The following is a 26124-nucleotide window of genomic DNA, read 5'->3' as shown; positions in this document are numbered from 1 at the left end:
TACCACACTGCAAATTTCTTCATTCAAGTACACTTCTCCATGGAACCAGTCTATTGGGTGACATGCCTGATGAAAGAAGAAACCAGTCTGTCTGAACAGTTTCCTCTTGAAGCAGGCATATTCAATAATGGCCAGACATGCTGAAAACTTAATTTCAAATGTGTTAATTGAGTTCCAAATTGAGAGAAATACAAGTCCATAAAACCAGACTAGATCTAGAAGAATGTGCAATAGATCTCTTCATTTGTCCCTTAGGTTTCGTTGATTTTCAAATAAACACAAGTAACATTACAATGGCAGATTTTTCTTCATTTTCAGAAAAGTATCATTAATTGCTGGAATTAATGATTTCACTTCAGAGAGATTAACAGTTTTTCACCTTTTTGGCCAATGTTTTGAAATCCAATCCCAAATTTTAACAAATGTTGGCAAATACTTACAGAGGAATGCATTTTCTGCTGAAAAAGCTCCGATGCAAATTTTCAAAATGATTGACAAGACTGAAAGAAATACTGAATAGAGCATTACAGACTTGGATGTTAGAGAGGTTAATGAGAAATTCGTAGCCAAAGCTCAAGTCAATGCTCCTTCTGCCTTGCGGCTTCTGGGTGGTTGAGTGCTTGCCTTTACTGATCACTACCATGTGGGTTTGAGACATGGGCTTGGCATATGTGGATATGTGAGAAAGCTTTTAGTAGCTCACTCCCAGTGTGTAGGTGGTTCTTTTGGGTTTTTTCTTGGTTTTTCCTCCACCAATTATACTGGCCACCATATTTAGCCTATCATGGGCTGAAAAATGGTGTTATGACAATAACAGCAACAAAACAAATGGAAGCAACAAATTCCCCATAACTATCTATTATACGACATGCAATAATGGTATTGTGCATTTCAGAAATTATTATTTGGTTGCATTTAGGCAGTTAAATCTCATCGTAAATTAAGTCTACACCAATGATGTTATAGACAAAATCACAATCACATGTATATACATATTAGAAGACCTAGGTCTCTTTGACTGTGTCTGAAGCCATCTGGTTTGGAGATGCATTCTCTTTCATAACATGGCCACAATGAATAGAACAAATGCAAGTTTCATTGTTTGACACTGATTTAATGCACCAACTGGTAATAAGTACTTTCCTTTTCAACCAGGAGCTGGGTGATTCACCAGGTAACTTTACACCTGGTTACTTTACATCTGGTTATTAAAAAAAAAGCTGTTTAGTTACTGGGGGATATCCACCAAACCCCATGCCTACTTTAAATGTAATGGAAGGCCCTGGTAATTCGACAGGCATACATGATGGTCAAACTTTAAATCTAATGGAAGGCCCTGGTAATTTGACAGGCATACATGATGGTCAAGCTCTGAGAACATTAATTAAATGTGCACTTTTTAAAAGACAGATTATATTTTTCATCAAGTCATTTCAATTTTCATACATAAGATTTACATTGCAAAGAGATAGAAAATGTTGATGAACATTTTACATAAAGGAATACAGGATTAAAATCATACATAATTTGTGTTTTTTTCTTTTTGTTTGTAATCATGTAACTTTCATGTGTTGCAACTGAATCACCATGAGGAGACCATCTTTCCAATGACTTCGAAAATACAATTTGGATTATGTCCAACGTATGATTTGGATTATGTCCAATGTATGATTTGGACTACGTCCAATGTATGATTTGGACAGACTATGTCCAATATATGATTTGGACTATGTCCAATATATGATTTGGACTATGTCCAATGTATAATTTGGACTATGTCCAATGTATGATTTGGACTATGTTCAATGTATGATTTGGACTATGTCCAATGTATGATTTGGACTATGTCCAATACATGATTTGGATTATATATGATTTGGACTATGTTCAATGTATGAGGTGGACTATATCCAATGACTAATGTATAATGGACTATGTCCAATAACCAATGTATGATTTGGACTATGTCCAATGACCAATGTAGGTCTTGGACTATGTTCAATGCATGATTTAGACTACGTCCAATGACCAATGTATAATGGACTATGACCAATGTATGATTTGGACTATGTCAAATGACCAATGTAGGATTTGGACTATATCCAATAACCAATGTATAATGGACTATGTCCAATGACCAATGCATGATTTGGACTATGTCCAATGACCAATGTATGATTTGGACTATGTCCAATGTCCAATGTATGATTGTCCAAAGACCAATGTATAATGGACTATATCCAATGACCAATGTATAATGGACTATATCCTATGACCAATGTATAATGGACCATATCCTATGACCAATGTTACTTAGGACATCACTGTTACAAAGCAACAAAGTTTGCATATTTTAACATAAGTGTTCTGAAGTCGTTTGATGTTTTCTGATCAAATTAATATTTTATTGAGAATCTACTGTATGATGCACACTTCTTGTGTTATCTTTATTGGTGATTATAAAGAAGAAAAAATGTCATTACAATACCTACTGCTGTTTGGACAATGGCTTTATAGCTCATAGACATACTTTCACTTTCATATTGATAGCATCATTTCCTTAATGGTGGCACTGCTAATTTGATCTCATCTGGGGGTAACTTGTCCTCAATCTGACCTTGACTTGAATTATCTAGGCAAAGTTCTATGCATATTTAATTAGCATGTAATACATCTGCACATCCATGTGATTACTGTGGTAGCAGGCATGGTATTGAACAAGAATGAACCTTGCAGTGTCCTTGTACATGAGGTATACATGAGGAAGATCACAACTGTCATGTAACCAGACAACAAAGAATACAACTGTCATGTAACCATGCAATAAAGATTAAAACTGTCATGTAACCAAACAATAAAGATTAAAACTGTCATGTAACCAAACAATAAAGATTACAACTGTTGTGTAACCAAACAATAAAGATTACAACTGTCATGTAATCAAACAATAAAGATTACAACTGTCATGTAACCAACCAATAAAGACTACAACTGTTGTGTAACCAAACAATAAAGATTACAACTGTCGTGTAACCAACCAATAAAGATTACAACTGTTGTGTAACCAACCAATAAAGATTACAACTGTCATGTAATCAAACAATAAAGATTACAACTGTCATGTAACCAACCAATAAAGACTACAACTGTTGTGTAACCAAACAATAAAGATTACAACTGTCATGTAACCAACCAATAAAGATTACAACTGTTGTGTAACCAACCAATAAAGATTACAACTGTTGTGTAACCAACCAATAAAGATTACAACTGTCGTGTAACCAACCAATAAAGATTACAACTGTTGTGTAACCAAACAATAAAGATTACAACTGTCATGTAACCAACCAATAAAGACTACAACTGTTGTGTAACCAAATAATAAAGATTACAACTGTCGTGTAACCAAACAATAAAGATTACAACTGTCATTTAACCAACCAATAAAGACTACAACTGTCATGTAACCAACCAATAAAGACTACAACTGTTGTGTAACCAAACAATAAAGATTACAACTGTCATGTAACCAACCATTAAAGATTACAACTGTTGTGTAACCAACCAATAAAGATTACAACTGTTGTGTAACCAACCAATAAAGATTACAACTGTCGTGTAACCAACCAATAAAGATTACAACTGTTGTGTAACCAACCAATAAAGATTACAACTGTCATGTAACCAACCAATAAAGACTACAACTGTTGTGTAACCAAATAATAAAGATTACAACTGTCGTGTAACCAAACAATAAAGATTACAACTGTCATTTAACCAACCAATAAAGACTACAACTGTTGTGTAACCATAAAGATTACAACTGTTGTGTAATCAACCAATAAAGATTACAACTGTCGTGTAACCAACCAATAAAGATTACAACTGTTGTGTAACCAACCAATAAAGATTACAACTGTTGTGTAACCAACCAATAAAGATTACAACTGTTGTGTAACCAAACAATAAAGATTACAACTGTCATGTAACCAAACAATAAAGATTACAACTATCGTGTAACCAAACAATAAAGATTACAACTGTCGTGTAATCAAACAATAAAGATTACAACTGTCGTTTAACCAAACAATAAAGATTACAATTGTCGTGTAACCAAACAATAAAGATTACAACTGTCGTGTAATCAAACAATAAAGATTACAATTGTCGTGTAACCAAACAATAAAGATTACAACTGTTGTGTAATCAAACAATAAAGATTACAACTGTCGTGTAACCACAATAAAGATTACAAACAATAAAGATTACAATTGTCGTGTAACCAAACAATAAAGATTACAACTGTCGTGTAACCAAACAGAAAGATTATACAGCTTTCTTACCTCTCTCTTGCTTCTAAAAGCTAAAACTAAATACCTCTATGAATACACATGGCCTCACACAAAGACAGAATACTGTTTCATATTCTCTCGGTCTCTCTCTAATAACAATGAGAGCCTTTCTGAGTACCTTCTTTTACACAAGTACCAACAGGTCAGTAAGAACCATGTGTCATGTAAACTTTGTCAGGGCCTGATTCCTTTATCTTTTAAGCATAGTCAATATTCTAAACTAAAATAATTTTGATATACATTTTTTAATACTCTGGAAGAAATAATTATATTTTCAGATATGAAAACTTACACAAATAACAGTACTCTTGGAAATGCTGAAACCAGTGATCAAACCCTGGACTGCAAAGATGCAAGACAGGTTTATGACTAAAGGTGTATGACTAACCCCATATGCCATATACCACTAGCAGGAGTCAAACAGAATTTGCAGATCAGAGATCAAACCCTGGACTGGTAAGATGCAAAACTAGTGCATGGCTAACCCATATCTCAGTGGCAGAAGGCAATAAAATATGCAGGCCTTACCTGTGTGGTTTTCTGATGTTCCTTTTGTATCTTGTCTGGCACAACATGTGTGATAGTGATACATGCGTGGCCTGATGACAGCCATCTTAGATCCTGCTCATAGCTTTCGCATTCCTCCCGGTGACTGCACCTATAGAAAATAATATCAAAAACAAATCAGTTCAGAATTGGTTATCTTAGTGAAAAACCATCTATCACAAACAACTGAGGGTTTGTGGAGTTATTTGTTATAATCAAATATTTGTTATACTGAGGTGGTCTAAACACATCTGTGTATTATGGGGCTTAAAGTGGTAAAGCTTTACACAATGCAATCTGTCTTAACTGATGTCTCTGTATCACAGACACCTGTTCAACTACATTTTTTAATCTGTCCTTAGTCCCTTGTGTATCCGTTGTAACAGGTTCCACTTAGTTATGATTGTTTTGACACATACAAACGTGTCAGAAAACTTGGATAATGTGGACAAAACAAAATCGCACAAATAAATGACAACACTGTGATGGTCTTGCTCAGTGGCATAGCAACCCTTGGAAAAGCATGGGGGGGGGATGCATGACAAGCAGGGGCCCAAAATTCTCACCAATTTTATGAATGTTTTCTCATGAGATGGACACTATTGATAAAATTTACTATTTTCACATTGGACACGGTAACCTGGTGGCCTCTTTTGACTGGGCCAGTATTGTGAAAATATACTTTTTTGATGTTTAACATTATAGCATAGAGGCTTCTCTTAATGGACAATATGTAAAATTATGCTATTTGATCTTTAACATTATAGCATAGAGGCCTCTCTTAACAGGGACAATGTGCAAAAATATACTATTTGATCTTTAACATCATAGCAAAGAGGCCTCTCTTAACAGGGTAAATATGTAAAAATATATTATTTGATCTTTAACATTATAACATAGAGGCCTCTCTTAACAGGGACAATATGTAAAAAAATATACCATTTAATCTTTAACATTATAGCATAGAGGCCTCTCTTAACAGGGATAATATGTAAAAATGTACTATTTGATCTTTAACATTATAGCATAGAGGCCTCTTTTAACAGGGACAATATGTAAAAAAAATATACTATTTGATCTTTAACATCATAGCATAGAGGCCTCTCTTAACAGAGGCAATGTAAAAAAGTATACTATTTGATCTTTAACCTTATAGCACAGAGGCCTCTCTTAACAGGGACAATATGTAAAAATATACTATTTGATCTTTAACACTGTAGCATAGAGGCCTCTCTTAACAGGGACAATATGTGAAAATTTGCTATTTTGATGCTGTGCAAGGTGACATGGTGACTGTTTTTGCTGGGGAAAATATTGTGGAAATGTTTACTTTTTCTGAAATGTTGGGTAAGATGGTCCAGTGGCCTCTCTATAGTGGGATAACACATGAGTAAGAACATCGTATACAAAACAAATTGGAGATCCCATGGACATTTCAATTGTCTGATCCAATGAAATGTCTAAATAAATGATGTACAGGTTATCACAGCTATACAGTAGAGTAAATGAAGGGATGATCCCATGTTTAGTGTTTGGCTGATACCTCAATATTTTGAAAAGCACAGCCATCCCGGTCTATATCAAGTGTAATAATGATACTGTAATTAAAACGTATAAATCAATAATTACAAAAGCATCAAGTAGTAATTACAAATTATCAATTATTCCTAATACGATAATGAAATGATGCATTGTGGGTTGTTGATCCAACAAATCAGGACTAAAATGAACAGTTTTCACTTGGTCTGAATATTACCAGTTTAGCCACAATGCAGTGTATGGGAATTCTTTTTGAATGGTTTGTAAAAATGGTTTATGTTCAGCTCCTGATAAAACAAAATTTACTGTTTATGTTGGTGACTTTATAATACATGAGACCTAAAGAGATAATGAAATTTTAGGACTCCTGATACTATTGTTTTCTTACTATTTTCTTAAGACTTATTTCTGTTAAATCCTTGCATTGTGGCTTGTTGATCCAACAAATTAGGACAAAACTGAACAGTTTTCACTTGGTCTGAATATTACCAGTTTGGCCACAATGCGGTATATGGGAAATTTTTAATGTTTTGTGATAGGTATCTGCAGACAAATCTAACAATAAATAAATAGTGTGTTTTGAGAACTTAATGGTTTGTAAAAATGGTTAATGTTCACCTCCTGATAAAACACAATTTACCATTTATGTTGATGATTTTAAAATACATGTGACCAAAACAGATATTGAAATTAAGTTATCAGGTTTCTTAACACTACTGGTTTTCTGACTATTTTCTTGAGACTTATTTCCAGTAAATCCTGTGACATTGTATCCAGTGTTTTTCTCAAGAATTTTGACAATAAAATGAACTGATATCATATTCAGTGCTTTTTCGGACAAAGCTTATATAACCTGATAGAGTCAAAACTACATTTTCCTTTTGACATGCTCACAGATATAAAAGCATTATTCAAGATAATCCCCTTCAACACCTCCCCCACTACAAGGCTGGCATACAACTGGTTACACCCTTTTCATAACTTCTCTCACTACATGGCAGACAGTGAGTAGTTAAACTTCCTTCAAAATCTCTCCTAGCATAAGACAAAGAACCAGTTGGTCTCCCTTTAAAACCTCTCCCACTACAAGGCAGTCATAGAATCATTTGGTCTCCCTTCAAAACCTCTCCCACTACAAGACAGTAATAGAACCATTTGGTCTCCCTTCAAAACCTCTCCCACTACAAAGCAGTCATAGAACCATTTGGTCTCCCTTCAAAACCTCTCCCACTACAAAGCAGTCATAGAACCATTTGGTCTCCCTTCAAAACCTCTCCCACTACAAACAGTCATAGAACTATTTGGTCTCCCTTCAAAACCTCTCCAACTACAAAGCAGTCATAGAACCATTTGGTCTCCCTTCAAAACCTCTCCCGCTACAAAGCAGTCATAGAACCATTTGGTCTCCCTTCAAAACCTCTCCCACTACGAACAGTCATAGAACCATTTGGTCTCCCTTCAAAACCTCTCCCACTACAAAGCAGTCATAGAATCATTTGGTCTCCCTTCAAAACCTCTCCCACTACAAGGCAGTCATAGAACCATTTGGTCTATCTTCAAAACCTCTCCCACCACAAAGCAGTATAACCATTTGGTCTCCCTTTAAAACCTCTCCCACTACAAGGCAGTCATAGAACCATTTGGTCTATCTTCAAAACCTCTCCCACTACAAAGCAGTCATAGAACCATATGGTCTCCCTTCAAAACCTCTCCCACTATAAAGCAGTCATAGAACCATTTGGTCTCCCTTCAAAACCTCTCCCACTACAAAGCAGTCACAGAACCATTTGGTCTCCCTTCAAAACCTCTCCCACTATAAGGCAGTCATAGAACCATTTGGTATCCCTTCAAAACCTCTCCCACTACAAGGCAGTCATAGAACCATTTGGTCTCCCTTCAAAACCTCTCCCACTACAAAGCAGTCATAGAACCATCTGGTCTCCTTCAAAACCTCTCCCACTACAGTCATAGTACCAGTTACACCCAAACTGTTCAAGATTATCTGGAACCTAATGGAACCTGTGACTAGCAGATAAAAACAAAAAACAATATGGCACACATCACAGACTTGCATAAATGCTCCCAGGATTTTATCATATGGGAGGATTCCCCACCTTGTCACAAAAATAAGGGGGGTAGGTGATTAGAACCAAAATGGGGGGAGGAGGAAACAGCCATAGCTCAATATTTACATAATACTTCAACATCCATCTCTCTTTCTTTCTGATCCACTCTGTAAGACAGATATTGAAATGCCCCGCTTCTGACATTTAATTGAAAACTACCTCATGCCAACAGGAAGTTGATTTATTTTCATTTTACACATGCAGGCTCATAATGTCTCATCTTTTGTTTGAACTGATGTTTTTATGTTTGGCAGGATATTCTACATTACTGTGCCAATGCATTTCTGCAAGAAAAAAACTCAAATTTGGGTGTGGGAGAGAGTAAAAAATAGTAAGAAATAACACAGCATGATAAGTACATTAAAAATAAATGGAAATCGTAAAATACTTATTTTCAATATCATTCCAAAAGAGTACCAAAGACGTGAGTAAATGTACACAGCCTACCTTTAAAACATGGATATATGACATTTAGTTCACACCCTGCCATAACACCTGTATAACATGGATATATGACATTTAGTTTATACCCTGCAATAAAACCTGTATAACATGGATATATGACATTTAGTTCACACCCTGCAATAAAACTTGTATAACATGGATATATGACATTTAGTTCACACCCTGCAATAAAACTTGTATATAACATGGATATGACGTTTAGTTCACACCCTGCAATAAAACCTGTAGAACATGCATATATGACATTTAGTTTATACCCTGTAATAAAACTTATATAACATGGATATATGACCTTTAGTTCACACCCTGCAATAAAACATGTATAACATGGATATACAACATTTAGTTTATACCCTGCAATAAAACTTGTATATAACATGGATATATGACGTTTAGTTCACACCCTGCAATAAAACCTGTATAACATGGATATATGACATTTAGTTTATACCCTGTAATAAAACTTGTACAACATGGATATATGACATTTAGTTCACACCCTGCAATAAAACCTGTATAACATGGATATATGACATTTAGTTCATACACTGCAATAAAACTTGTTTAACATGGATATATGACATTTAGTTCACACCCTGCAATAAAACTTGTATAACATGGATATATGACATTTAGTTCACACCCTGCAATAAAATTCATATCTTGTTCACATTATGCATTAGTGTAGATTAGTCCATGAATAAATTCAGTTGTTATGAAAGGAATGATGTAAGCCAGGCATGTGTAGCATATAGCCTGAATATGGGCCATGACCTTGTTTTATCCATGTATTTATATCATAGGGTGTGGCATTAAAAATTGCTTATATGGCACCCTGGAGGAAGTTGCACGTGCCTGATGTAAACCTTATTAATTGTTAGTCAAGCAATGGATCTTTGTAGATTTACTGAAGTATTACTATGACATATTTTCCCATATTTCTAATCAGAAATAGCTATGTGTTCTGTTTCATTTAATCTGACATCAATATTTCACTATTTCTTCATAAAATGTTCAAAAATTATATGCTAATTAAAAATTCTGCAAATTAAAATATCCATACATTCTGCCTTTCATCTCTGACCATCAGGTTGTCAACACCTTCCGAATTATCAGGCACAAAATCTCAAGTCAATAATTGCATATGCAAGTTCCCCCCCCCGCCCCCCAAGATTGGCTAACATAAAACTGACTGATCTAGGATTTCTAACTATGGGGATAGGAATGTGTTAAGTGATTCAAAACTTGTGATGACTGACACTTCTAGTTAACTTCTTTAGAGTCAAGGTTACAACAACGAATATCCTTATTTGATTACAACTTTCATTGTTATACCCATTGATTCAGCTGACTAGAATTTTTTTGTGGATTAATTTGTGGATCAATCATGAATGCCTGACTTCATTCATCAATAAGTGTTATCTCTCAGACACATCTACTCCATGCTTCAAGGTTTTGTTATTTCCGCATGATCATCAGTGCTAGATAACTGAGAGGCAATTATCAAATAATCCTTATCTTCAACTGCCAATTTTCACTATTTTCCTGACAATTTCCCCCACCTCAATACTTACTGAACCAAGACATTTCCGACAACAGCCAACAGGTTGATAATTACATATCTGACAAAACTATTTACAGTTGCAAAAGTGAAGGTGAAAATAGTTAAGATGTGGGTAAATTATCTAATCAATTTCATTTCTATTAGAAGGGGGTAAATTATCTAATCAATTTCATTTCCATTAAAAGGGGGTAAATTATCTAATCAATTTCATCAAATATTCCTATTAAAGGTCTGAAATAGGCCCTGTTCAATTCCTGGGCTCAGATATATTTTCCATAAAAAGGTCTATTTTGATTTTGCATGACACATAAATAAGATCCAATATCACTAGCGTATTTCATTATTCCATTCTGATCATTTTAGAAGCAGAGTCCATTTTAAAACTGAAAATTTATGTGGGAAAATGTTCATCTCTACAGGACAAAAGTCCTTTGAAGGAACTGACACTCTACTGCACAAAAAGAATTGTGAGCAAATTAAAATAAGACCATTTCATCATTTTAACTGCTAGAGTGTTGAAATCATATCTGATATTCTTCAGCAATAACAAGATTTTCAGATTAGCTGCCATGGTTGACATATTAGATGTATTTTGGTCAAAACCCCAAGTCATAATTTTCATCCCTTTGGGGTGGGTGAGGTAGTGAAAACAAGATTTTCATGACAACTGTCATGATGACCATATTGGATCTATGACTGGCACCATTTTCATTTAGGACTTTTCAACTAGGTATCATCTGAAATCCACTGTTGACATTGCCATCCATTTGAAAGCAGAGATAATATTTTCAAGACAGCCACCATGGTTTTGAGTAATAATGATCAGAGTCATTAGGAAACTTCATGTTGTCCTGCACGAATACAATCTGAGTCACTCAGTGATGTCACCGTGTACTTTTAAAACTCAATACTGCTGAACTGTTTTCAATCTGTCATTCCAATAAAGCTATAGTAAATATTAAACATCACTGAAATGGTTTTCAACATCCATCATTCTGATAAAGTTATAGTAAATATTAAACATCACTGAAATGGTTTTCAACATCCATCATTCCGGTAAAGTTATAGTAAATATTAAACATCACTGAAATGGTTTTCAACATCCATCATTCTGATAAAGTTATAGTAAATATTAAACATCACTGAAATGGTTTTCAACATATATCATTCTAATAAAGTCATAGTAAATATTAAACATCACTGAACTGGTTTCCAACATCCATCATTCCGATCAAGTTATATTAAACATCACTGAAATGGTTTTCAATATCCATCATTCTGATCAAGTTATAGTAAATATTAAACACCACTGAAATGGTTTTCAACATCCATCATTCCGATAAAGTCATAGTAAATATTAAACATCACTGAAATGGTTTTCAATATCCATCATTCTGATAAAGTTATAGTAAATATTAAACATCATTGAAATGGTTTCTGACATCCATCATTCCGATAAAGTTAAAATAAATATTATACATCACTGAAATGGTTTTCAACATCCATCATTCCAATAAAGTTATAGTAAATATTAAACATCACTGAAATGGTTTTCAACATCCATCATTCCGATAAAATTATAGTAAATATTAAACATCACTGAAATGGTTTCTGACATCCATCATTCCGATAAATCTATAGTAAATATTAAACATCACTGAAATGGTTTCCGACATCCATCATTCCGATCAAGCTATAGTAAATATTAAAAATCTTTCTGTGAGACTTGTTCTAATTTAATTCTTGTCTTTACGAGATCTTCCTTCAACTTCTCTCTCATTTTGTATGAAGTTGACTGATGCCTGTAATGCAAACAAGTATGTCAAAAACTCCATTATCCACATCAAATGAAGATTTTCATTTTTCATTCTTTAAAATAAACCAAACTGAATCTATGGTAATTACAGTTTTCAAAATCGTTTTTTGTAATTCATCTGTCTATGGTAATTACAGTTTTTAAAATTGTGTACGTAATTCATCTGTCTATGGTAATCACAGTTTTCAAAATTGTGTATGTAATTCATCTGTCTAGTAATTACAGTTTTCAAAATCATGTAATTCATCTGTCTATGGCAATTACAGTTTTTCAAAATCATGTATGTAATTCATCTGTCTGTGGTAAGTAGTTTTCAAAATCATGGATGTACTTCTGTCTATGGTAATTACAGTTTTCAAAAATATGTAAGAAATTCATCTGTCTATGGTAATTACAGTTTTCAAAAATGTGTATGTAATTCATCTGTCTAGTAATTACAGTTTTCAAAATTGTGTAATTCATCTGTCATTCATGTTAGCATCAAGGCCAATTATATCATCTGTAATACAATTATATCATCCGTAATACAATTATATCATCCATAATACAATTATATCATCTGTAATACAATTATATCATCCGTAATACAATTATATCATCCATAATACAATTATATCATCCGTAATACAATTATATCATCCATAATACAATTATATCATCCGTAATACAATTATATCATCCGTAATACAATTATATCATCCATAATACAATTATATCATCTGTAATACAACTATATCATCCGTAATACAATTATATCATCCGTAATACAATTATATCATCCATAATACAATTATATCATCCGTAATACAATTATATCATCTGTAATACAATTATATCATCCGTAATACAATTATATCATCTGTAATACAATTATATCATCCGTAATACAATTATATCATCCGTAATACAATTATATCATCTGTAATACAACTATATCATCCGTAATACAATTATATCATCCGTAATACAATTATATCATCTGTAATACAACTACATCATCCGTAATACAATTATATCATCCGTAATACAATTATATCATCCGTAATACAATTATATCATCCGTAATACAATTATATCATCCATAATACAATTATATCATCTGTAATATAATTATATCATCTGTAATACTCAAGTCTCAATTCTATGTCATCATGTACACCCACTACATTACCCGCTAGGCAAACACTTTAACACAGGCTCGTAGGATTTCCAATGCCACCAGAAAAAGAGATGCAAATCCATGCTAACAATAAACTTTTCATCTTAAGCAATGTACTAATTAAGCACAAGAATACATTTTTACTGTAAAACATTAAAGAATATGCTTTATTACACTGTTTTACAAACATTAAATTTCCTATTAAAGTAATAATTTGACAGAAATGAAGCTGTCTTCTGTAATTTAATGTGGACAATATGAAATAATGCAGAAGATCATTTATGCATACCATATGTACATCCAAACAATGAAATGAGTGACTGTTAATGAGAGCAAACAAGAGAAGAATGTTTTGCCCCCAAAAGGATATTTATATTTGACATAATTATCAGCAAGTGTATATTGTACATATGCACCACTATGCATATCATATATACAATTATCAGCAAGTGTATACTGTACATACCACTATGCATACCATAGATAAAATAATCAGCAAGTGTATACTGTATATATGTACCACTATGCATACCATAGATAAAATAATCAGCAAGTGTATATTGTACATATGTACCACTATGCGTACCATAACATGTATTCTGTACATACCACTATGCATACCATAGATACAATTATCAGCAAGTGTATAATGTATATTGTACATACCACTATGCATACCATAGATAAAATAATCAGCAAGTGTATATTGTACATATGTACCACTATGCATACCATAGATAAAATCATCAAGTGTATATTGTACATATGTACCACTATGCATACCATAAAGTGTATACTGTACATACCACTATGCATACCATAGATAAAATTATCAGCAAGTGTATAATGTATATTGTACATACCCACTATGCATACCACAGATAAAATTATCAGCAAGTGCATATTGTACATATGTACCAATATGCATATCATAGATAAAATAATCAAAAAGTCTATATTGTACATATGTACCACTATGCATACCATAAAGTGTATACTGTACATACCACTGCATACCATAGATACAATTATCAGCAAGTCTATATTGTACATACCACAATGCATACCATAGATAAAATAATCAGCAAGTGTATATTGTACACATGTACCACTATGCATATCATAGATAAAATTATCAGAGAGTGTATATTGTACATATGTACCACTATGCATACCATAGATAAAATAATCAGCAAGTGTATATTGTACATACCACTATGAATAACATAGATAAAATCAGCAAGTGTATATTGTACATATGTACCACTATGAATACCATAAAGTGTATACTGTACATACCACTATGCATACCATAGATAAAATTATCAGCAAGTGTATATTGTACATATGTACTACTTACTATGCATACCATAGATAAAATTATCAGCAAGTGCATATTATACATATGTACAACTATGCATACCATAGATAAAATAATCAGCAAGTGTATAATGTATACTGTACATACCACTATGCATACCATAGATAAAATTATCAGCAAGTGTATAATGTATACTGTACATACCACTATGCATACCATAGATAAAATTATCAGCAAGTTTACATTGTACGTACCGCTATGCATACCATAGTTAAATTATCAGAAAGTGTATATTGTACATATGTACCACTGTGCATACCACAGACAAAATAATCAGCAAGTGTATATTGTACCTATGTACTACTATGCATACCATAGATAAAATTATCAGCAAGTGTATAATGTATATTGTACATACCACTATGCATACCATATATAAAATTATCAGCAAGTGTATATTGTACATATGTACCACTATGCATACCATATATAAAATAATCAGCAAGTGTATATTGTACATATGTACCACAATGCATACCATAGATAAAATTATCAACAAGTGTATATTGTACATACCACTATGCATACTATAGATAAAATAATCAGAAAGTGTATATTGTACATACCACTATGCATACCATAGATAAAATTATCAGCAAGTGTATATTGTATATTGTACATACCGCAATGCATACCATAGATAAAATTATCAGAAAGTGTATATTGTACATACCACTATGCATACCATAGATAAAATTATCAGCAAGTGTATATTGTACATACCGCAATGCATACCATAGATAAAATAATCAGCAAGTGTATATTGTACATACTGCTATGCATACCAAAGATAAAATTATCAGAAAGTGTATATTGTACATATAATTGACCAGAAGATGGAGCATCTATAAAAATATGATTAGTCAATATTTTCATAGCATATTTAAACACTGTGGTTGACTAATATACAAGTTTCTTGTATGCAACTAAATGAATATAAAATGTTATGTGTGACTGAATTGTCAAGGTGAAAATCTCTAAATACATGAATGGTTCATTCTATGCCTACTCCATGTTTAACAGTCAATGCTGACACTAGCTGGACACAGTCCAGTTGACTGGAGATTATTAATCAGTAAGTCTCAATGACCTTGACTTTATATCAGGAATGCAGACTCAAAATAAACTTAATGTGATATGTTTTATTTTTCCATTTTAAATGCCAGGAATCTTTAAGACAGGTCAAGGAACTTGCTCTAGAACAAATGTTCTTATGCAAAATCGATTCTTCTTTTAGTCCCAATGACCTCAAATTTGACCACAGAATCAATTGATCTCTTTCTCACCTAAAGTGCAGCCTTTCTCAAACTTCTGGCCAACTCAGAATTCTCACCAAGGTAGAATGTCTACAACTGATGTTATCATGCCACACTATTTTCCTTCTTTCAGTCATACAAATCTTGACCTCTGACCCCAAAATCAACAGGCTTCATTCTTACCCAAATTATTATCAATTCACAAACTTTGGATAAGGTATATGGTCAAGAACTAAACAGTCTGTGTGAACCATTTTTCATTTTTTAATCTACAAGTGCTAGGAAGCCACAATGATTAGTCAAGATTTATGATGCTAAACAAGTTTTTGTACGGAAACTATTTTTCTTTTTGCAGTTAGTGATCTTGACCTTAAGACTTTGTGACCTCGAAGTCAATGGCTTTCTTACTTACTCCACGTGCAAGCCTCCATCAAGTTTATCTGGTTAAAACCTAAAGTAATGGTGCAGAAATGGGATATATTAATAGATGGATGTAAAGACTGATGAATGTCACAGTGCCATAACATTTTAGGATGGCATATAAAAACTCAATTTAGTGACAATGCTAAAGCAAATGAAAAACAGCAAGTTGTTCCAAAATATCTATAGATTATCTTCCCAGAAAATTAATACACAAGAATCAGAAGGGCAAATCTGACATGATTTTTCCCCCCATAGCTTTCAAGAACTCATTTCATCTCGTCCTATTTTTAATACGATACAAATCCCAGTTAGTGTGCCTATCAAAATATAATCCATTCAATTTGCTTGCAGGTCAAAACCTTGTCTTACAAACATGCATTTTCTAACCAAGATTTACTAACTTGCAAAAAAATCAATAATTTCCAATTAGAATTATGATTCTTGAGAAGGGACTCCAAAATGTCTATTTCAAGACTGGGATGCTATGTACTATTTGTCTAGTCAAGATATCCTACTGAATCAAAGGATGAGAGAAATTCACTGTACCTGTAAATTAAGCTTTGTTTTGTTTAACTACATTTGGTCATTACATATAATATTTAACTATTTTATTTATCCTATCCCCACCCCCATTAAACCCGGCTTGACAAATTGATGAATATGTGTTCCTCGAGGATTTGCAAAGGTTACAAATGCACAAATATCACTATATATGAAAGCAACAGGTTCACAAATGCATATATATATCTCACTATATAATAGCAACAGGTTTACAAATGCATAGATATCTCACTGTATATGACAGCAACAAGTCCACAAATATCTCACTGTACATGACAGTAACAAGTTACAAATGCATAGATATCTCACTGCATATGACAGTAACAAAGTCTGAAATATTATGAAGAGATTCAAAACTTTAAAGACATCAGAAAGGAGCCATTGTAGCAAAGTGGTTAACATCAAACTCTCAACACAAAAATGGGGGTTCAAACCTTACTCAGGCCAGGCTGTGTCAGCTGCCAAAGTGTTTCAGGCCTTGTCACTTAATTGCCTTCGCACTAAAAGACACTTATTCCAACTGCCTTGGCACTAAGATTTACTCCAATTGCCATGACACTAAAAGACATTTACTCTAATTGCCATGGCACTAAAAGACATTTACTCCAATTGCCATGGCACTGCAAGACATTAACTCCAATTGTCTTGGCACTAAAAGAGATATACTCCAACTGCTTTGCCACAAAAAGACATTTACTCCAACTGCCTTGGCACTAAAAGACATTTACTCCAAATGCCTTGACACTAAGAGACATTTACTCCAATAACCATGACAATGGAAGACTTTTACTCCAATTGCCTTGGCACAATATATGTGCTGATGTAGACTTAAATACCATACCAAATCTTAAAACACATCAAAGCAAGAAACAAGTTTAAGAGTTATGTCCCCTGTACCTCCTGCTAATGTAAATTCTAATTAAATGTTATTACACTAAATGTTACACCTGTAATTACAGCAATAGCACTAAATGTTACACCTGTAATTACAGCAATAACACTAAATGTTACACCTGTAATTACAGCAATTTTCTCCAATGTCAAATTATGTGGTAATTGTCTATACTGCATATCACTAAAAATATAAAATGGTACTTTTCATCAACAATGATTTATAAACAAAAATTTATAAATGCAAAACCCATCAAACAAAACTAGTCAACCTTGGTGTTACAACCACTTGCCAACTGAGTTTTTCTGTCCTCAATAAGTCATACACTATTTGCTTGCGTATAGTATGTCAGGTTTAATTTGTAGATTGTTATAGAATGTAATATGTGTACTTCACATTGCCAATTACCCAGCTTTTGCAGCATTTTTATGAACACTCTAGTAACATGTGTAACCTACAGCCTGTGACCAGGTTTTATTTGCTTATTTACATCAATGACTATATGGTGTGGCTTTACAAATCGTCCTTCCAGCCTACACCCTAGAGGAAGTTGCACATGCTATATAACTATAAATTCTACTAATGTTCCATTTACTTTTTCTGTCTCTTTTAATGTCATTGTTCTAAATCCCCAAAACATTTCTTAAAGCTGCATCTATTGAGACAATGATTAACCTGCAAGCTATATCCCACCTGGTGGGATACAATGATTGAACTGTGAATTATATCCCACCTGGTGGGATACAATGATTGAACTGTGAATTATATGCCACCTGGTGGGATACAATGATTGAACTGTGAATTATATGCCACCTGGTGGGAGACAACGATTGAAGCACAAGTTGTACCTTAACTGGTGGGAGACAATGACTGAAGCACAAGTTGTATCCTAACTGGTGGGAGACAATGACTGAAGCACAAGTTGTACCCTAACTGGTGGGAGACAATGAATGAAGCACAAGTTGTACCCTAACTGGTGGGAGACAATGAATGAAGCACAAGCTGTACCCTAACTGGTGGGAGACAATGACTGAAGCACAAGTTGTACCCTAACTGGTGGGAGACAATGACTGAAGCACAAGTTGTACCCTAACTGGTGGGAGACAATGATTGAAGCACAAGTTGTACCCTAACTGGTGGGAGATAATGACTGAACTGTAAGTTATATATCCCACCTGGTGGGTGGCAATGATCGAACTGCACGTTTTATCACATCTGGTGGAAGAGCTGCATTAACTCATTTGGTAAAGTACTTAAAACTAATGGACTATTGGTCCAATATCCATGTTGGCCAGCTTGGATTGGATGTCCTTGGCAAAAACATTTAGCTTGCATTTCATTGGCATGATAAAACAGTCAATGTGTTGGAAATGCACATAAAACCAAACCAAACCCACCTGGCAGACATGGAGCCTCAAGTCTTGAATAAAGTGGTGCCAAATAAAAAGACAAATCACTCATCAGGCAGTAATTTTGAAAGAAAATCCTCCATCATTTCATACTGCAATATGTTAAGACCAGCCAGTACCGCTTTTTTCTAAGATAATTATGTATATGAGCAACCTTTTTAGTAAATATTATGTTGCTACCAAGTGTGGCAGCTGCTAGTACCATTTTTACAAGTCTTTGGTATGACTCGGCTGGGGTTTGAACCCACAAACACCTGCATCTGAGGCATATGCTCTAACCACTTAGGCCACTGGAGCAGTTTATGTTCTGTGATTAAAACAAGGATGAGAAATTCCATCCATGTTTGATGGAAATAGGCGCTCTCATTGCACCAACGTTTTCTTGATCTCTCCATCATTTGGTATAAACCCTGCAACTGTCTGGTAAATCTCTGTATACTCTAACCATTTTGCACAGTGGATTTATTTTAATTATGGATATGAGCTCTTATAGTTATCATTTTGGAAAACATGCCAAACTGATAAGCTCGTCTTAAGTAAAATTTAGGTGCCAGTGTGGCCCGCGTTGAAAAGATACCAAGTAAAAAGTAGCCTATCATTTTGGATTCATCATATGCTACAGTGTTTCCCAATCACTGTTTACTTGAAGTGATGTAAAAGAAATGAAAGCTATAAGTATCTTCCCAATACTCCCCTGCTAACTTGTACCCAGATAACTCACGAACCCACTTGTAGTAAGGGGTCAGGCATGGATCCCATTCCTTTTTAATACAAAAATACCCCAAAAATTGATCCCTCTTTGTTGAAGATCAAGAAAATCGCAATAAAACTTGTAAATAAAACCTCAATATATCCCTTGATTCAAGGTCGAGAATGGTGTCTAGTACCCATAAATTTGAATCAATGCCATAAAATTCTCAATTTTTAAAAAGAAGTCATATATTTTCTTCGCCAAAACTTTCTAAGTACACTGCAATAAAATTTTGTTCAATGAAAATGTCATCAATGCCTACTGATAACAACACTTCATGGTCATGGTCACATGACAGGTCAACTCTTTTCAACTGATCAATCAACATTGTTATAAATATTATGATATAAGTAATACACATGAACTTTATTAAATTAGACTGCTCATTCACAAATGTGATCCAAGATGGCAAGGCAACCAAGTGAAATGAGCACTTTTTAAATAAAAAAATCTATACAGATACGTTTCATGAAGAAGTCAGTTCCAGAACTTAAAATTCACTCTGTGATTTCTTCACTGATGAGAAGAAATTTCATTATTACTTGCGTGTGTGTGTGTGTGATTTGGATTTTTAATGTAGCTTTAACAATTTTTCAGTCATATCATTACGATGTCTACAGTGTGGCAGCTTATAGCGATGTCTAGCACTGGGGCATCATGCCGGACACATGTAGCATGATGCCACACCCACTCATATTATCCTGACACCAGGAGGACCAGTCCTAACACTAACCTCTTAATGCTGAGTGCCAAGCAAGGCAACTGTTAGTACCATTTTTGTAAGTCTTTGGTATGACTTGGCTGGGGATTGAACCCACGACCTCCCGCATCCGAGGCGGACACTGTAACCATTAGTCCACCGGAGCAATTACTATTACTTGCAAATGAAATAAAGGCATCAATATTTTACTATCTAAAAAATAATGTAAAAAATATTACTTTTGGACACTGATTGTTGTTTCATGAAATAAATGTTCCTAGTTTATTAATAAAAGGATTCTTGTTTTGCTGTAAATTGACAACAACAAAAAGCAGTGATGTAATACACAAAGTTTTTCGCCTCTATGTGATGCTTGTTGAAACCGCTTGGAAAATGTTAATTATCTTTCAGAAGTTGGGAAACTTGAGAAAAAAGGTAATTTATACTAAAAAAATCAAACAACTTCAGCAGAAAAATCTCTTTACTGATAATTATTCCCAAAATGATTATAAAATATGCATTTAACTATTTAACAGCACTGTTAACTCCCACAGTATTTCTTGATGGCCAGCTATAAAGACTATTTTGTGTAAAACCCTGAGTGGTCTTTATACACAAGATTGTAAATCACCCAACATAATTTTTGACACAAAAATAAAAGCACTAATCACCAGAACAAATTTTGCATGGGTTAGGGGTTAGGGTTAGGGCATGTGAAATAAAGGAAAACAAAGAGTCCTCCATGGAACTGATAATCTACTGACAAATTATTTAACTGCCAAGTGTTTGTTGGAACCATCTCTGATACTCCTGAATTACCTATGCTGATATGACCATCCTTTCAGGAGAGTAACAAAAACAGATTTTCAAGACGGTAGTCAAACTGGCTATGTTAGATGTCAGATCGCCATTTTTAACCAGATACCATAATAAGTTTTCTGGTAAAAACTGAAAGTCAACATGACCTTCCATTTTGACAGATTAGCAATAACAAGATTTTGAAGATGGTTGCCAGGGTAACAATATTGGATTGGATCTTAGGAAGAATTTCATTTAGGAGGAACAAAACACCATAAGAAATCTTCTGGTGAAAATCAACTTCAATAGGACCTTCCATTTACAAATATCAATAACAAAATTTTCAATATGGCTTCCATGGTGGCCATACTGGATCTCAGATCAGCACCATTTTCTTTCAGGACCAATTAGACATAAGAAGTCTTTTAGTGAAAACCTTATGTTGATATGAAATTCCATTTGGGAGGAATAACAATATCAAGATTTTCAAGATGGCCACTATGGCAGCCATATTTGAGGTCAGATTGGCACCTTGTCCTTTAAGGATCAACCAGACACCAGAAGTCTTTTAGTGATAACCACATGTCAATATGACCATTTGTGGTGGAGTACCGATAACAAAATCTTCAAGATGGCCACTATGATTGTAATATTGGTTACCTGAGCAGAACTACTGTCATCTTTTGGACCAGTTAGACAGATGGATGACAGATGAGAGACAAAAGGCCATCCCCACAAGCTCTCAAGGACTATGACCAGTAGAGCTAAAAACAAACCTCAATTTGAATAATTATGGACTGGTACTCACTTGCTTTCCAAAGAACACCAACCACAGTATGGATCAGTAGCACCCAGACAAGACTTGCATGTGGTGTACTGCGTGCATTCCTGAACCTTTAACTTGTAAATCTGGAAGAAAAATGACAAAGATGCAGATAAATTATATTTTCTATCAGTATGTTAGGATACAGATGTTACAAGTTTTGCACAACTACTTTTTACTGTTTCATCTATAAAAAATATTGCAGAGCAAACAACACAAGATCTTTGAAAGAAGAACAAAAGAAAACTTGTTAAGGTAGTAGCCTCACAATTAATGACTAAATTCAAGTAAATAGCAACCAATGAACTGTGGACCCTAAAGGGCAACAATAAACTGTGGACCCTAAAGGACAACCAATAATATGTGGACCCTAAAGGACAACCAATAAAATGTGGACCCTAGAGGACAACCAATAAAATGCAGACCATAAAGGACAACCATGAAATGTGGACCCTAAAGGACAACCAATAAAATGCAGACCATAAAGGACAACCATGAAATGTGGACCCTAAAGGACAACCAATGAACTGTGGACCCTAAAGAACAACCAGTGAACTATGGATCCTAAAGAACAACCAATGAACTGTGTGACATAAAAGGCAACCAGTAAATTGTTGATCATAGAGGACAGCCAATGAACTGTGGACCCTAAAGGAAAAACAACAGAAAGTGTACGATAGAGTCAAACCGATAAATTGTTAATCAAACAGGACAACCAATAAGCTGTGTACTATAAAGGGTAACCGATAAATTATTGATCACAGAGGACAACCAATGGACTTTGGACCTTAAAGGCCATCCAAAAAACTACAGATTTTAGAGACAGCAAATGAACTGTGGTCCCTAAAGGACAAATGCATAGGCATATAATCTTCATTAAAATAATATAAATCATAATATTTCTACTGTGTTATAGTGACATGTAATTTGTGTGTATTCTGTCATTTTACTGTTATAGAGACACGCAAAATGTGTGGATTGTGTCATTTTACTGTGTTGTAGTGACAAGCAATTTGTATGGATCCTGTAATTTACTGTTATAGTCAAATTACTTTTTTATGTATTGTCATTTTACTGTGTTATAGTGACATGCAAGTTGTGTGGATTTTGTCTTTTTTTGTGTTATAGTGGCTTCCAATTTGGGTGGATTCTGTTCATTCATCATATAATAGTGACATACAATTTTTACAAGCAAACAATCAAAATTACAGCTTATATTTTTTCGAAAATTATTTTGGCAGATATAGTTTTCCCGCTTCTCAACAGAAAATAAAACAAAGTACCTCAATAAAACACAGTCTGTGATATAGCATGGGAATACCATCACAGATCCCATTACAAAGTACCTCAATACAACACTGTGATATAGCAAGGAAATGGTCATGGATCCCATTACAAAGTACCTCAATAAAACACAGTCTGTGATATAGCAAGGAAATGGTCATGGATCCTGTTACAAAGTACCTCAATAAAACACAGTCTGTGATATAGCATGGAAATGGTCATGGATCCCATTACAAAGTACCTCAATACAACACAGTCTGTGATATAGCAAGGGAATGGTCATGGATCCCATTACAAAGTACCTCAATACAACACAGTCTGTGATATAGCAGGGAATGGTCATGGATCCCATTTCAAAGAACCTCAATACAACAAAGTCTGTGATATAGCATGGGAATGATCATGGATCCCATTACAAAGTACCTCAATAAAACACAGTCTGTGATATAGCATGGGGAATGGTCATGGATCCCATTACAAAGTACCTCAATACAACACAGTCCTTGATTTATCACAGGAATGGCCATGGATCCCATTATCCTTACTATATCATATATTTCCATTTAACAAACCCCAGAATAAGGTGACCCTACATATTTTTGCAAGGGAAACTTTAATAGTTACCCTCATTATAGTGAAGACCATTGTACAATGTGTAATGTGTCCAGTTAAGGATGACCTCAACAAAATCATGGTACTGAGTTAGGACTAACCTGAATAGCATTATTATGAATACTACTGAATGGGATAATTCAAAGTATTATTGTCTTTAAATTCACCTCAATATCTAATTCAGTTTACTTGAAAAAAAAATTTAATTTTTAATTTGCATAAATTGATTGGTATTCTCTGAAAATATGAATAAATTCAGTTGCGTCAAATTTGCAAATTCTTCTACACGGAATCAAAAAAGAATTTGTTCTTACTGATGCTTTTCATTTTGTTCAGGATGGTAGTGCCAGAGCTCCAGCAATAGAGATCAGTGTCTTAAACATTAATCTCAGAGGCATAACACAGATACAGTATCTGTCTTCAACATTAATCTCAGTGGCATAACACAGATACAGTATCAGTGTCTTAAACATTAATCTCAGTGGCATAACACAGATACAGTATCAGTGTCTTAAACATTAATCTCAGTGGCATAACACAGATACAGTATCAGTGTCTTAAACATTAATCTCAGTGGCATAACACACATACAGCATGGTGACTGGCTGAAGGATTTAAGAAAAGGTTTGCTGTATTACTCACATCCTGTAGAGTTATATTGATCTGTGTAAAATACTATGATCTCTTTTTGGGCAAAACAAATTAATTGACATGACAATCATTTTTATACATATTCCCAAAGTCTTTCAAATTTGGTAGTGTAGTCGAATTTTGGTGATCGATGGCTGAATCATACAATTTTCATCTTCATCTTATTTACATATTTCAACAAAAGACATAAATTTCCTGAACCAGAGCCAATATTCCATACAGCTTACTGTATTTATACCATGTGAAGACCGGGCCAATATTCCATAGAGCTTAGTGAATTTATCCCATGCTAAGACCAGGACAATATTCCATAGAGCTTACTGTATTTATCCCATGTGAAGACCGGGCCAATATTCCATAGAATAATTAAGACCAGAGCAAGTGACCTGTCTTGAAAAAATCTTTGACAAGTGAACTTATCACTGAAAAAAGGTTTCTTGAAGAAAAATTGGACAAAAGGTTTTGAGATTAGGGATTCTTTTATCATTAAAGATGGTTTTATTATTGAGGAACTACGGAAAAAAGACGACTAAAAAAGAAAATTGGACTGTTAGCAAATAGAAGCTTCATTAAAAAGGAACCTGCGAAAACCCCAGTAAAAACCACCAACCCGTGGGAAGCTACTGGCAAGCTTTCTCACATACCCACATTGGCCGAGCCTAAGATTCAAACCCACTAGGAGATAAATGAGATGGCAGTGATCAGTAAAGACAAGGACTTTAGACCACTTGGCCACTGGGCCCCCAAATTCATGTTTAAATGTACCTCTAAAGATATGTGTGTTTAATGATGAATGCAGCTGAAATAAACAGTTTTCATTTACTCTTTATGTGTATTCAAAGGTATTTCTGTTTCTACATTTGCGAGAAGGGTCAATGTTTTAGTGACATGTCAGAACATGAAAGGCTATTCAAAGCCATGGCGATGGAAGCAAAGTGCAATGCCCCGAGGCAAACACCATGGCATCTCACTGACAGTAAGTCACTAAGTACAAAATCACAGAGGTTCCCTACACT

General features: G+C 34.2%; 1 protein-coding gene across 3 annotated transcripts in view; it reads right to left on the bottom strand.

The window, feature by feature from the left end:
* Positions 1 to 26124, bottom strand: part of LOC149804168 (plexin-A2-like) — a 328681-nt gene that overhangs the window by 122196 nt on the left and 180361 nt on the right. For all 3 annotated transcript variants that reach the window (XR_016420317.1, XM_089954145.1, XM_089954146.1), the window contains exons 5-6: positions 22547 to 22647; positions 4881 to 5010 (exon numbers count right to left, since the gene is read on the bottom strand). Coding sequence is in view for 2 of the 3 variants with exons in the window: in XM_089954145.1 (XP_089810271.1) it covers positions 4881 to 5010; positions 22547 to 22647 (231 nt within the window). In the remaining variant the exon portion in view is untranslated. The remainder of the gene's footprint in view (positions 1 to 4880; positions 5011 to 22546; positions 22648 to 26124) is intronic.

The sequence above is a fragment of the Sinohyriopsis cumingii genome, chromosome 3, assembly GCF_028554795.1.
Source record: "Sinohyriopsis cumingii isolate HCF-2022 chromosome 3, ASM2855479v2, whole genome shotgun sequence".
In the NCBI taxonomy this organism is placed as follows: Eukaryota; Metazoa; Mollusca; class Bivalvia; order Unionida; family Unionidae; genus Sinohyriopsis; species Sinohyriopsis cumingii.
This window is presented reverse-complemented; position numbering and strand designations above follow the sequence as displayed.